General features: G+C 64.0%; 1 protein-coding gene across 6 annotated transcripts in view; it reads left to right on the top strand.

Moving 5' to 3' along the window:
- Sppl2b (signal peptide peptidase like 2B) overlaps positions 1-14,366 on the top strand; it is a 24,985-nt gene continuing 10,619 nt past the window's right edge. The window contains exons 1-15 of one of the 6 annotated variants that reach the window (XR_006145904.1): positions 1-77; positions 3,995-4,114; positions 4,418-4,600; positions 4,759-4,848; positions 4,964-5,103; positions 5,574-5,716; positions 5,793-5,889; positions 6,581-6,697; positions 7,689-7,770; positions 8,105-8,179; positions 8,258-8,320; positions 8,436-8,535; positions 8,782-8,859; positions 9,973-10,133; positions 10,787-11,352. Coding sequence is in view for 5 of the 6 variants with exons in the window: in XM_042669848.1 (XP_042525782.1) it covers positions 21-77; positions 3,995-4,114; positions 4,418-4,600; positions 4,759-4,848; positions 4,964-5,103; positions 5,574-5,716; positions 5,793-5,889; positions 6,581-6,697; positions 7,689-7,770; positions 8,105-8,179; positions 8,258-8,320; positions 8,436-8,535; positions 8,782-8,859; positions 9,973-10,133; positions 10,787-11,032 (1,752 nt within the window). In the remaining variant the exon portion in view is untranslated. Of the gene's footprint in view, positions 78-3,994; positions 4,115-4,417; positions 4,601-4,758; positions 4,849-4,963; positions 5,104-5,573; positions 5,717-5,792; positions 5,890-6,580; positions 6,698-7,688; positions 7,771-8,104; positions 8,180-8,257; positions 8,321-8,435; positions 8,536-8,781; positions 8,860-9,972; positions 10,200-10,786; positions 12,009-14,366 lie in introns of those variants that run through there. The other 5 variants (XM_042669848.1, XM_042669849.1, XM_042669851.1 and 2 more) reach the window with 5 other exon arrangements.

A 14,366-nucleotide genomic window follows, 5' to 3' on the forward strand; every position in this document is an offset into this window, starting at 1 on the left:
CTGCGGAGGGAACCGCGGACATGGCGGCGGCGATGCTGGCGCGGTTCGCAGCGGTCTTCCTGCCCCTGGCGGCCCAGGTGAGCGCCCGCGCCGCTCCCACGCGGCCCCGCCGCCGCCGCCGCCGCCTGGCTGCGGGCCCCGGGCCGGCGCGGGGCCGCGCTCGGGGACGGGAGGGGCGGCGGCTGGTCCCGGCCCGGAGCCCGGCCCCGCGCCCGCCCGGCCCGGCCTCGCTTCGCTCCCGCCGCGGCCCCGCGCCGGCACCCGCCGCCCCGGGGGCCCCGGGTCCGTCCCCTCGCCCCGCCCCGGCCTCAGTTTCCCTGGCGGAGCTGCTCGTGGGCCGCCCCTCCCCGAGCCGGCCACGCGCGCGCCCCGCGCCCCGCGCCGCCGCCGCCTCCCCGGTGACCTTGGGCGCCCGCGGGACGCGGGTCCGGCGGGCGGCGTCAGCTCCGGAGGAGCAGGTGGCGGCCAGGCCGCCGGGGCGGCGTGCGGGGCGGGGGAGCCGCCGGGCCACGCCGCCACCCCCACTCCGGCCCCCCAGCCCGGGCAGCCCGGCCCCTCCCGGCCCCACCAGGGCTGCCTGTCGCCTGGACGTCCCTCGTCCCGCTTAGCCTCTCCCTCCCCGACCCCCCTCTGCCCCACCTGTGTTCCCCCACTGTCACCAAACCTTCTGCCAGACAGGACCGACTCCCCCTCCCTCCCTCCCCTCCCCCAAGCCTGCCGAGGGTTTGTGGCACCTTGCAGGCTGTCCAGAGGCCTCTTGCCACGTTTGTACACCTCTGTGCCTCCCCCCCCCAAAGAAAGCCCTTTGCTCCCCTTTGTGTTTTTTTGTTACCCCAAGATGTTTCTGGTCCTCCATCCTGTCTTGGCTGCCTGGTCCCCCCCTCAACCCAGAAGTTCTCTGGATCTCTTCCCCATCTTTCTGGCTGCTACTCCATCCAACCCCCCCCCCCCCCATGTTTTGTGGGCCCTGTGCCTGGTTCACTTTACCTGAAGGAGAAACTTCACATTATGCAGATATTTTGAGCAAAGAGAAAGCGAGAGGGGCCGCCGGGGGCACACTGTAGGGTGTTCTGAAGGATGAATAGGAGTTTGTTGGGTGGGGTTGAGAGAGGTGTAGTCATAGAAGCCTAGAGGAGCAGCATTGCTCTCAGCTGTTGATTTACTTGGGGACAGTGGGGAGTTGGCCAGGATTGGCACAGAGTGTGGTTTAATGGTTGCAGGGAGGCTTCACCCCCTGAGAGAGCTATCCCCACAAAGGAAGCACTCCATGTCCGCCTTGAGGAAGCCAGGTCTTCTGGCTCAGGGTTAGAGGCCTGGACTGGGAGCCTAGAGGAGGGGCAGCCGGGGAGTGGCTCCAGGCACAGGGTAAGGGTAGCATAGAGCATATGGTCCTTAGGCTGCACAGGTCAAGCTAGGCAGTAGATGGCTCAGGTGCCAGAGCCTATGGACTTTATCCCAGGAAGGACCAGGGCGTGAACTTTACCCTGGGGATGGGAGGTGCAGAAAACAGCCAAGGCCTCCGAGGCAAGCAGGTCCTCTTGCCGTTCCCACAGGCTGGTTGTAGACGCAGGGCAAAGGTTGGAATGAGTCCAGGCGCCCCAGAGCAAGACCAGCACTGCCCTGGATGAGAGGCTTCTGTGATACCCCACACACTCAGTGATCTCTGTGGCCCTGGGTGGGAGCGCTGAGCTCCAGACCGAGGTGAGGCCAGTTAATGTGCGACCCCTGTGAATGTCAGCTCAGGACTTGTGTAGGTGCCCTAGTCCCCCCTCACCCCCGCCCCTTTCTCCAGAGGCTGCTGGGCCACTGCTGGGATCCAGGCTGGCCTAGGGGGTAGCTGCTCCCCTCCCCCACCTTGTTCCCAAGGCCCCACTGCAGCTGACTGCTTTCCTGGTGGTCCTGACCCCCTCCCCCATACACGTTTCAAGCAGGCCAGCCCTCAGGGGTCCTACCTCAGTCGGCCTCCCTGTTCCCTCCACCCGCCTAGGAGGTGGGGGCTGGGTCCTGTGTCCCAGTCGGCAGGGACCCATCAGAGCCCCGTGATGGGGTGAGTCAGGCTTGTGTTTAGCGGAAAAGCAGCTTTTCAGATGGCAGGGAGGGAAATCCATGAATGCGCTTTTGTGCTCTTAAATGACCATTTTCCAGGGAAAGTTCTATCGACTTCTGTTTCATACAAAAGGCACTTTTCAGTGAGAACTCTGGTCCCCGAGGACAGGAGTTGGCGGTGTGTCCTGGGGAGGGCTGCAGCCGCTCTCCTCTGCTTGTGTGGCCGTTAGAGATAGATACTCCCCACAGGAAGGCTCTTGGCTGTGTCCCAATAAAGCTTTATGTACAAACAGAGGGTGGGTGGATGGCTTCCGGCCTCTCTACACGCAAACTCCCTCACGGGGCAGTGGACGGCTTAGTTCATGAGGTGTTTGCTCCTGTTAGTAGGTCCACACTGGGGTGGGGTGGGGGGTGCCTGAGGGGTGGATTCCCTGGGGGTGGACCTGCAGAAGGGGTATTGGGAGGGGGTCCAAGCAAACGGCTCTAGCCACAGGACCCCTCCACTGCCCTCCTGCCCCTCCCTGTGGGCCCATCTACCCAGCAGCCCGCCCTGGAGTCAAACCCACAAAGCAGTGTGCGTGCACACATGCTCACGCGTGCACACATGCTCACGCGTGCACGCACACACACACACACGCACACAGCCCTGCCCAGCCATTACTGCCTGGGGTTCAGGGTCTAGTCTGGGGGGTGGGGGCTGTGGGCTTTTACCACACTACCCTCCAGATGACCAGGCTTTCAGCACTAAAGGAAGCCTTCAGGCTAGGTGGAGACTGTGCCAGGTCGGAGCCCCCGTTGCCAACCCTGACCTGGCAGACCTCTGGGTGTGGGCTGTGCCAGGACTGTCTTGCCAACTCGCTGTGGTTGGGGACCAGCCTTGTGTCGTCAGGCTGCCTCCCGCTTGTCTCCATGGTAGGTCCTCGGGGGACACGAGTGTCTCTGCGGGGGCGTTTCCAGACCCACAGGCGGAAGGGCTCCTAGCAGCTGGAGCGGGTCTCCCGGCACCGCCTCTCCCCGGGACCTGGGTCCTGGCCGCTGGGCGGCATGGCCAGCGCCCTGTGCTGTGGCCTTGACCTCCCAGCGTGTTGCCCCAGGCCCGTGCACCCTCTGGAGAGCCCTGCGTCCGTCTAAACACAGCCACGGGTCCCCGGCAGACCCCAGAGCTCCCCTCAGAAACGGACGGTTGCCTTGTCCCCAGCAGCCCCCTTAGGCTTCATTCATTCTTATGTCCATTTCATTCTTTCCTTTCATTATGAGACCGAAGTCTTCAGCCCTGACTGCCCTGGGCCTCCTGATCTCCTTCTCAGGTTCCTGAGTGCTGGGGTTACAGGCAGCCCTTGCAGATCTGGTTCCTCAAGGCCACAGGCAGCTTCTCCCTGCCCCTGGTGGGAGATGGACCAGTGCTGGCCTTCCCAGGGCCTGGAGCTCCTTGGCACGGTCTGGAAGGGAGCAGAGCAAGGACTGCCCTCTGCGTCCTGCTGGTCACCGGCTGCTCATACTCCTTTGCTCCTTTGCTCGACACTGAGCCCCACCTCCAGGGTACTGAGGGGCCACTGCACAGACATCCCGCCTTCCTGGGCCTGTGCATGGTGAGGGACTGTCCCCAAACCTGCTAGGGGGCTGGACATTGTGTCAGACTTCCTACCTTTCCCCTGGTTCCTGTCTGTGTTCCCTAGCTGCAGATGACCACCAGCGCCTGGGGACAACTCGTGACCCCCCCTCCCCCAGCCCTGCAAGGCTCCGTCCCAGGCTTTCAGTCCCGCGAGGTGTTAGGACTGAAACCAAGCCGACGAGATCGCTGTTTGCACAGCCCGGGTCTGTGGGGTGCACAGCCTTCCTCGTCCCTGCTGCCCTCCTCCCTGGTGTCCTCCAGGGTGAGCGGCGTGGGCTGCAGGACACTGAAGCCCGTGTCCTGTGGGGCCTCTGACCGCCGTCTCATCTTCCTCAGGTGGCCTGCGAGTATGGCATGGTCCACGTGGTCTCGGAGGGCGGCGGCCCCAAGGGCAAGGACTACTGCATTCTGTACAACCCGCAGTGGGCACACCTGCCGCAGGACCTGGGCAAGGCCGTGAGTACCATCCGGGCCGCGGGCTGCGGGCGCACTCCGCCCAGCGCCTCGCTCCGCCGGTCTGGGGGCTCCAACAGGAGCTGCCCACGGGGCAAGGCTTCGGTGGGTGGGATGGGGCTTCCCCGTTTGCATGGCCGTCAACCACAGCTGTGAGAGCCGTGTTGCAGACAGCCCTTCGGGGCATGTGGCTGTAGCAGCTGTGGGTGCGAGGCTGTGTGAGGTTGGTCTACCCCCGCCCCCCCCCCCCTCGCTCCCCCAGCCACCCAGGGGCACAGCAGCTGCCCTCACAGCGCCCTCCCTCAGTCTCTCCTGCAGCTGCGGGACTGGACGGCGTCCCTGCTCTGCTCCCCCAGTGACCTCCCAGCCAGTGGCTTCAGCAACCAGATCCCTCTGGTGACCCGCGGGAACTGCACCTTCTATGAGAAAGTGCGGCTGGCGCAGGGCAGCGGCGCCCGCGGGCTGCTGGTCGTCAGCAAGGAGAAGCTGGTACGGCCCGGGCCCAGCACGGGCTGCATCCAGAGCTGCGCAGCCTTGGTCTCGCTTCTGCAGGGGGGGATGCGGTTGGGGGGGCTCCTGGACTGGGAGGTGGGGTCACTGTGGCTGAGGTGTGCGGTGACTTCGTGGCCCCCATCCTCTCTGCCCAGGTCCCCCCCGGAGGCAACAAGACGCAGTACGAGGAGATCGGCATCCCTGTGGGCCTGCTCAGCTACCGGGACATGCTGGCCATCTTCAGGGTAGGCTTCCCCCACCCCTCCACCCCAGCTGCCCAGGGGGTCTGGAGGGGCGGGTGGGCGCGGGCAGGGGCAGAGGCGGGGCTCCCGCTCAGTTCCGGTGTGTTCTCCGAGGCAGCGCTTTGGCCACGCGGTGCGGGTGGCGCTGTACGCGCCCAGCGAGCCAGTGCTGGACTACAACATGGTCATCATCTTCATCATGGCCGTGGCCACCGTCGCTGTCGGGGGCTACTGGGCCGGGAGCGGGGACGTCAAGAAGTGAGTGTCACCGCGTGGGAGGGGGCGGAAGGGCTCTGGGCATAGCTGCCCAGAGGAGAGGCGGGCACTGCTCAGAGCACCTTCTGGAACGTTAACCTCTGTGTCCCCCAGAGGAGCCGTCTGCTGAGGACTTGGGGTGGGTGCAGTGGAGGCCCCATGGGAGCTGGCCTTCTGGGAGGGTCCGGCCGGGCCCTGCTGTCCTCCTGCTCCCCCTGCTGGCTTGTCCTGAGTCTTGGGGTGGGGCTGTGGGCTTCCTGGGTGGTGGGATCAGTGCGGTTAGCAGCAGGCGGCTCCCGGTCGCCCGTGTGTCCCCAGAGCTGCCCCTGGTCTGCTCGTGGCGTCAGTCCCCACTCGTGCACAGCACCCTGGCACTGCCTAGCAGCCCGGGATACAGGCCAGCCCTGCTCTGGCTCCCATTCTGGGGTCCAGCTGGGGGCTGGGGGTCACGTGACCCCGAGGTATCTTCCAAGAAGGTACATGAAGCACAAGCGCGACGACGGGCCTGAGAAGCAGGAGGACGAGGCGGTGGACGTGACGCCCGTCATGATCTGCGTGTTCGTGGTCATGTGCTGCCTCATGCTCGTGCTGCTCTACTACTTCTACGACCACCTGGGTGCGCCCTGCCCCCGGGGAGGGGGGGGGGGCTGCGCCCGCCCGCCTCCCCTCACCTCCCGCTCCGTCCCCCGCAGTCTACGTGATCATCGCCATCTTCTGCCTGGCTTCCTCCACCGGCCTCTACAGCTGCCTGGCGCCCTGCGTAAGCAGGCTGCCCTTTGGCAAGTGCAGGTGAGTGCCAGCCGGGCCTGGAGGGCGCTGCTCGCTGCCCCCCGCGTCTCCTGCAGCCCCAGCCTGCCCCGGCAGTTCAGTGCATACAGCAGACGCTGATGCCCAGCAAGCCCCGGGGTTCCCAGGCCAGGGAGCAGGACAGGGGTAGAAGGTTCTAGATCTCCCTCCCACATGCCTAGCTGCTCTCTCTCTGTCTCTCCACCTGTTGTCTAATGAAGCACATAAGCAGAGCCCTGCCACGGCTGGGCGCGGGGAGCCAGGGTCCACGCCCGGCACCTAGCCTCAGGCACCCTTGGCTGCCAGGGCTCAGGACACCACTGGGGCAGCCAGCCCTGCCCCGGGCATCCAGAAAAGCAGCCAGGTGCCCTGAAAGGCTCCTCAGCCAGCGCCGGCCTGGCGTGGAGCTGCATGGAGCTGGCGCGGCACCGGGCAGGGTTGACTCGCACTGTGAGTGAGCTGGCACCCGGAGAGGAGCTGCACAGGAGGCTTTGGGCTGAGCTGCTCACCCCAGCACGGGAGGCACAGGCACCCAGAGGGAGGGGGACTCTTGGTGGCGGGGGGGGCGCTCCCCACAGACCCCTGGGGCAGGAGCCATGGAATGGAGTGGGGAGGGGCCCCTGATCTGGCAGGGTGGCCTGGCGGGGTGCGGGGCGGCGGGGTGCTTGATGCTGACAGGTCCCCCCACTCACAGGGTCCCGGACAACAGCCTGCCCTACTTCCACAAGCGCCCCCAGGTCCGCATGCTGCTCCTGGCGCTCTTCTGCGTGGCCGTGAGCATGGTATGGGGCGTCTTCCGCAATGAAGACCAGTAAGTTCCCAGTCCTCCCTCCGCCCCCTGTCCTCAGGTGCTCCCGCCCTGCCGGCTCCTCTTACCACACACCCAGCTGCGCGCTGCCCCTTGAACCTGGGTCCAGTTTCACCTGGGCCTGGATGGGGGCCCAGGAGCCCCGATTGGAATCTGGATGGGGATGGCGGGTACCAGCCGGCCTCGGGTACCCTGTCCGCCAGCCTGGCCTCCATGGGACTCCTGGGCAGGACAGAGCCAACCATCTCTTCTCCTGCCTCCCCATGTGGCCCTGTGGTCCAGAGCGTGGCCTCCCTCAAGGCTCAGGGTCCCGCATGGCCAGCCCTGCGGTGGCAGGGTGGGGCTGCTTCCCGCACGTACACATCCCCTGGGAGCTGTGCATGGGCGCCTCATAACCACCCAGCCGCACCCCCCTACCCCTACCCCCAGCAGGGACCCGGCACAATGGCCCTGGGGGCAGCCAGCCTGTCCCCACTCAGCCCTGGCTGTCACTTCCCTGGCTGGCATGGCCCAGGCCCCACGGGCAGCCAGACCCTCTTGGCTTTGGAGTTGCCTGGAGCTGCCACAGACATTCCTAGCAGAAGAAAACGTGGAAACACTTTGCCTTTTGTACGCAAGGAAACTGTGATGTGTGAGCTGAGCTGGGCACCCTTCAGTCACGCACCGCAGCCACTCCTGATCTCCACTAAGGGGAGATGTTTCTGTCACAGACATGGGTGGGAATGGCCAGCCCTGCCCGTGACGTGGGCCAGAGCAAGGGCTGAAGACAGAGGCCCTTCCTCAACTCCTGGCTCCCTGGGGCCTGTCCCGGTCTCCTGGGAACCTGGAGATTCTGCATGAGGACGAGGGTGCATTTGGGGAAGCAGTGCAGGTGACACCCACTCAGCCCTCATCGGAGGCCTGCCCACGTGGTGTCTCCAGCCTCTGCAAGTGGCTGGGTCCTTGGGTTCCAGTCTTGCAACTGCCTGCAGCTCGTGGACCCCTTGCCTTCCAGGTGGGCCTGGGTCCTGCAGGATGCACTGGGCATCGCTTTCTGCCTCTACATGCTGAAGACCATCCGCCTCCCCACATTCAAGGTGAGAAGAGACTGGCGGGCACACTGCCAGCTACGTGCCCAGTCAGGTGGCTGCAGGGGTCGCTGGACAGGTGTGCAGGGCCCCGCCCCGAGTCTCAGCAGCAGAGCTTAGTCCCAGCAGAGGGCTAGCCGGTCTTGGTTCTCCCTCGCTCCCGTTCCCCATGGGGAACTTTGCCAGGAGGTACTGAGTCGACACGGGAGATGGCGACTTTGAGTTAAAGGTCCCTGCACCCAGTAGGGCTGTGTCCAGGGCGGGCCCCAGACCCTGGGGTTCTGCGTTGGGGCAGCGTCGCCCCTGCCAACGCCACCCTCCGACCCCGTGCCGTCCCTCGCAGGCCTGCACGCTGCTGCTGCTGGTGCTCTTCATCTATGACGTCTTCTTTGTCTTCATCACACCCTTCCTCACCAAGGTGGGGTCCGTCACTCCCCCTCCCTACACCCCCCTCGCACCCCCACACCCCACTCTCACACAGCCCTATTTTGTGCAGAGTGGAAATAGCATCATGGTGGAGGTGGCCACCGGGCCCTCGGACTCGGCCACCCACGAGAAGGTATGTCACCTGACCTCGTGGGCCTCCGTGCCACAGCCCAGGTCCTGACCTGCAGCCCTGGGCGCGGGACTCGCGTGTGGGCCCGAGATGGGGCCTGACACGGCCTTCTCCGTAGCTGCCCATGGTGCTGAAGGTGCCCCGGCTGAACGCCTCGCCGCTGGCCCTGTGCGACCGGCCCTTCTCCCTCCTGGGCTTCGGAGACATCTTGGTACCAGGTAGCAGGCAGCAGGGCTGTGGCAGCTGCCAGGCCTGTGCCAGGGGCAGGGAGTAGCCAGCTCCATGTCCGGGAGTGGTGGGTAGGCCACAGTTGGGGACTGGAATGTTCCTGGGGCCAGGCAGCCTGATGGGAGCTGTCGTCTCCCTGTCTCATGGCCGCGTTGTGCGGGCAGGTGCTCGGCAGGGCAAGGTGCTGGTCTGGAGATGGCCGGCCCATGTGAGTGTGACCCGTTCCCTCTCCCTAGGCCTGCTGGTGGCCTACTGCCACAGGTTCGACATCCAGGTGCAGTCCTCCCGGGTCTACTTCGTGGCCTGCACCATCGGTAGGTGCCACATGCACCTTCTAAGCCAGTGGGTGTTCTCACTACCCCGAGCGCTGGCTGCAGAGCTGGGCTTGGGGTGCAGGGCCCTCACGTCCACCCGGCTCCCCTGGTAATGTTCTCCCCCCTCTCTCTCTCCCTCTCTCCCCCCCTCCCTCTCCCTCTCCCTCTTCCTCTCTCCCTCTCTCTCCCTCTCTCTACCCCCTTTCTCTCCCCCCTCTCCCTCTCCCTCTCCCTCCCCCTCCCCCTCTCCCTCTCCCTGTCTCCCCCCCCCCCCCTTTTTTCTTCTTTTCTTCCTTTCTGTCCTAGAGCTTGAACTCGGGGCCTGGGCTCTGTCTCTGAGCTTCCTTTGCTCAAGGCTAGCACTCTTCTACTTGAGCCACAGTGCCATTTCCAGCTTTTTCTGTGTATGTGGTACTGAGGAATTGAACCCAGAGCTTCATACATACTAGGCAAGCACTCTACCACTCACCACATTCCCAGCCCCATTTCTTTATGTTTTTCTGGTCCTGAGACTAACTCAGGGCCTAGGCACTGTCCCTGAGCCTCTCTGTGATCAAGGCTAGCATGCTACCGAGCCGCAGTGCCGCTTCTGGCCTTTTCTAAGTAGTTTACTGGAGATAGCTGTTTATTAGAGTCTCACAGAATTGGCTGACAGGCTGGCTTTGAACTGTGGTCCTCATATCTCAGCCTCCTGAGTAGCTAGGATGACAGGTGTGAGCCACTGGTGCCTGGCTTGCTTTTTTTTGTCTGTCGTGGGGCTTGGACTCTATTCTACCACTTGAGCCACAGCGTCACTTCTGGTTTTCTGGTGGTTTATTGGAGATAAAAGTTTCACAGTCTTTCCTGCCCGGGCTGGCTTTGAACCACAATCCTCAGATCTCAGCCCCCTCGGTAGCTAGGATGACAGGGGTAAGCCCAGCTAGCGCTATGTGTTTTTAAGGCAGGCTGAGTTGAAGCACTTGTGAGTCAGGGCTGGGGTGCAGCCCCCTCGAACCGACTGCCCATCCCCCCTCCCCCGCTGGCTCCCTCTACTTGGTGCCCACCCCCAGCGGGCAGCCTGCCAGCCCAGGTCCCGGGCACTGCCCAGCAGGCTGACCTCCTCTCTGCCCACAGCCTACGGCATAGGCCTCCTGGTGACGTTCCTGGCGCTGGTGCTCATGCAGCGCGGCCAGCCCGCCCTCCTCTACCTGGTGCCCTGCACGCTGTTCACCAGCTGCGCCGTGGCGCTGTGGCGCCGGGAGCTGGCCATGTTCTGGACCGGCAGCGGCTTTGCGGTGAATACCAGTTTGCTCTGACTGCCTGCGATAGAGGCCCATGCGGCCTGACTGGGCGCAAGTTGAGTAAGACCCCTGGACCCCGCTGCCGCAGGGCCGTTCCCTGGTGTCGCATGATTCTGCTGGCGGCCGCAGGGGGACAGCCGGCGGTGACCCCTCCCCAGGCCGGGCACGCCTTGCCTGAGGCACAGGTTTTGCCCCCAGAACAGTGAGCCTCCTTTTCCCGGGGACCCCAGGATGCAGGGGTGGCGTGCTGGCCACGGGGGAGCGCCATATTCCTCCACACATTCAGACCCAGGCGGGTTGGGGTGACCGGGAGCAGGGCTGGAGACCCCATGCTGGTCCTTGGCTTCGGCTGCTGCCCTCTGCCTTGGACAGCTGAGGGTTCCTCAAGGAGCTCGGTAGAGGCAGTGCAGTTGGCAGCCCCCCACAAAGGGGCTTTTCAGGGTGCTCTTGCTGCTGACTCACAAGGCCCGAGGTTCCCTCCTGCAGCTCCACGTGCTGTGCCCTGTGACCCCATGCTCCCGGGGCCCGGTACTCCTGAACTGGATCCTGACCCTTGGGGGAGGGCCCCCCCTCCCACATGCCTGCGGGGTCCGCGGCGAGGCCGCCCCTCCTGTGGCCCACCTCACGGAGGGCCTGTCTTCCTGCAGAAGGACCTACCTCAGCCCCCGTGGGCGCCCGCCACCACGCTGCAGCCTCCAAAGGACTCGGAGCCTCTTCCCACAGGCCAAGAGCTGCCCAAGGCCCCCCTGCCCGCCACGCAGTCCCCGGACCCGGCCAGCGCCACGCCCCAGGAGACGGGGGCCGAAGCTCCTGCCCCGGAACCATCGAGCCCAGCTGGCAGCGGCCTAGGACCTGGCAGCCAGGACCAGGCCCTGCCCGGGACCTCAGCCTAGAGAGATCCTAGGGCCTGGGCCCCAAGCAGCCATCCAAGCCCCACTGACACGACTTGGGATGCATTCCCGACTTGGTGCTCCGTCCTTGGGGGGAGGGGGGCCCTCCCGCAGCTGCGCCTCGGCCCCAGCCTGCTCTGTGCTTGGCCACACAGCCCCCCCGCTCTGCAGTCTTCCTGGCCTCGGGAGGCTCCGCCGCCCACTCTGCCCAGGGTCTGTGCAGTGAGGCCCCCACACTTGGTGCTGCACCCCAACGCTTCCCAGGGGTTTCCCTCCGAGGGCCTGCGCTTGGCCGAAAGGAAATGCAGAAGCCGCTGGCCGCCGTGCAGTTCCCTGGGGGACGTGGCTGGAGACATCCGGGAGGTGCCCCCCCACGCCTCAGCCGGCAGATGACCGATGGGGTGGGGACGGCTGGACACCCGCCCACACCTGCGCGGTAACCCAACAGCCTTCGCCCCAGACGCCCTGTGGCAAGGGCGGGGCTCCTCCAGCCACGGCAGGCAGCATCTGGAGCGAGGGGGAATGTTCCAGAGCTGACCATCCGCCCTCTACCTCACGGATGGGGTCCTTGGTCCTGCAACAGGTGCCCGCGGCCCGCCGGCCCTGGAGCGGCCGAGCCTGGCCCAGGCCCTGGCCCTGACCTCCCGTCCAGCTCACTGCCTCCACCGGGGGAAAGCGGAGGCCGGGTGCAGCAGCCGCCGTGGGCACACGGCCACCTGGCGATGGGCTCAGCTTCCCTCGGGGGACGTGGGGTGAGCTGCGCCCCCTCCAGAAGCCAGTAGCCCTGAAACTGTCCCGCCCGGACCTTCCCACCCAGCCACCCCCGCTCCCGCCACAGGACCCGCCTCAGCTCATTTGACCTGAGACTGGGGGGGCGAGCATGGTCTGGGGGCCCCCCCCTCCCCCCGGCGGCAGCTACGACTTTGTATGTGTCACCCTGCTCCCTTCACATCTACGATTAAACAGCTTTTGATACCTACAGCCGCCTCACCTTGGGGGCCGCGGGGGGGGGGGGGGGGGCAGCCTCTGCTTGCTGCCAGATTCCGCCAAGCGCTGAGAGCACTCCCATTGGCTGGCTAATGCTCAACCAGCGGAGCCACGCCTCCAACCACCCAAACCCTGCTTTATGTCCAAGGATGGGATGTGTGGGCTCTCCCCTTCCCCCAGGGGATCCACCCAGCCTGAAGCTGGGGCTTTGGAGTCCTCGGCACTGTGGAGCCAGGGCGAGAAGCCGCTTACTCGGCACACGAGAACCCGCGTGCGCGCTTTCGGTTGGCCTTGTGTTGTCCACGCTGTAGGAGAGCAGCTGGTGGATGTTGGGAATGGCTGCTCAGCTGGCTTCCCCCAGCCGTGCCCTGTGTGTGCTACCTCTAGTGGCCCCTGTCCTGCGGTGGACAGCAAGCCACACAGCAGTCAGAAGCCCAAGTGGAGCCCAGGCTCCCACAAGCTGGCCTGTGCCCTGGAGGGGGGGGTGTTGGGTACTCCTGTCCCCGTATCCCCTGGGAGGTGGCATCAGCCAGGACAGCGCTGAGATGCTGCAAGGGCCCCACCTGCCCACTGCCGAGGCTGCTCTTGTCAGTGGTGCTTGGTTTGCAGACATGGACTGACCAGGCCAGTGAGGCAGGTGCGGGGGCGGGGAGGGGGGGTAGACAAGTGCTCAGCCCAGCCCACCTGGGGAGCCTGCAGCCCAGCTAGCGGTGCCCCAGCCTGTGCCGAGGGTGGCAGGGCCGGGGGAGGGGGGGGAGAGCAGCAAAAATGCACACGCAAGGCATTTCTCTGTCTTGTGGCTTAAGGTACAAGGTGAATCACATGGTAACCATAGGTTGGTTTTGCTCAGTAAGCCAAACAGAGCTTTTGGCCACCCACCAACTTCCATTTTCCAGTCACCAGCCAGCCATTGATTCATCCAGCCACCCATGCGTCCATCTATTGACTCACCTACTCATCCATTCATCCATCCATCCAGCCAGCCAACCATTTGTCCATCCTCCATCATTCACCCACCCATCCATCCAACCATTCATCCATCCATCCACCCACCTACCCATCCAAACATTCATCCATCCATCCAACCATTCATCCACCCACCCATCCAACCATTCATTCATCCATTCACCCACCTAACCATCCATCCATCCACCCACCTACCCATCCATTCATCCATCCATCCAACCATTCATCCATCCACCCACCCACCTACCCATCCAATCATTCATCCATCATCCACCCATCCATCCATCAACCATTCATCCATCCACCCACCCATCCAACCATTCATCCATCCATCCACCCACCCACCTACCCATCCAACCATTCATCCATCATCCACCCATCCATCAACCATCCATCCACCCACTCATCCAACCATTCATCCATCCATCTACCCATCCATCCACTTACCCACCCACCTATCCATCCATCCATCCATCCACCCAGCTACCCATCCAACTATTCATCCATCCATCCACCCACCTACCATCCAACTCTTCACCCATCCATCCACCCACCTACCCATCCAACCATTCATTCATCCATCCATCCATCCACCCACCTACCCATCCAACTCTTCACCCATTCATCCACCTACCTACCCATCCAACCATTCATCCATCCATCCACCCACCCACCTACCCATCCAACAACCATTCATCCATCCACCCACTCATCCAACCATTCATCCATCCATCTACCCATCCATCCACTTACCCACCCACCTATCCATCCATCCATCCATCCACCCAGCTACCCATCCAACTATTCATCCATCCATCCACCCACCTACCATCCAACTCTTCACCCATCCATCCACCCACCTACCCATCCAACCATTCATCCATCCATCCATCCACTCACCCAACTATTCATCCATCCAACCCACCTACCCACCCACCCATCCATCCATCCACCCACCCAACATTCATCCATCCATCCAACCATTCATCACCCACCCATCTACTCACCCACCCATCAATTTTCCCATCCATCCATCTATCCATCTATCCATCCATTCACCCATCCATCCATCCATCCATCCATCCATCCATCCATCCATCCATCCACTCATTTACCCATCCACTCATCTGTTCATCCATCTACCCAGGCTTCATAGAGAGCCTGCTATGTCCTAAACCCTCCCCTAGGGGCAAGGCTGTTCCAGAACTGATGTTGCTGCAGGCAGCTGTGTCTGGTGAGCTTGGAGAGGCTGCAGCTCTGTTCTGGGAGGGGCGGGGGTGAAGGAAAGCTACGGGGAGGAGGCGCTGCCAGATGAGGCTCAAGGACCCATGCGGAGGTCCGGGGAGTGGGAGCATCAGACTTGGTGTCTGGGGCCTGGTGGGTT

Source organism: Dipodomys spectabilis, unplaced genomic scaffold, assembly GCF_019054845.1.
Source record: "Dipodomys spectabilis isolate Male_0828 unplaced genomic scaffold, ASM1905484v1 ptg000511l, whole genome shotgun sequence".
NCBI classification, from domain to species: Eukaryota; Metazoa; Chordata; class Mammalia; order Rodentia; family Heteromyidae; genus Dipodomys; species Dipodomys spectabilis.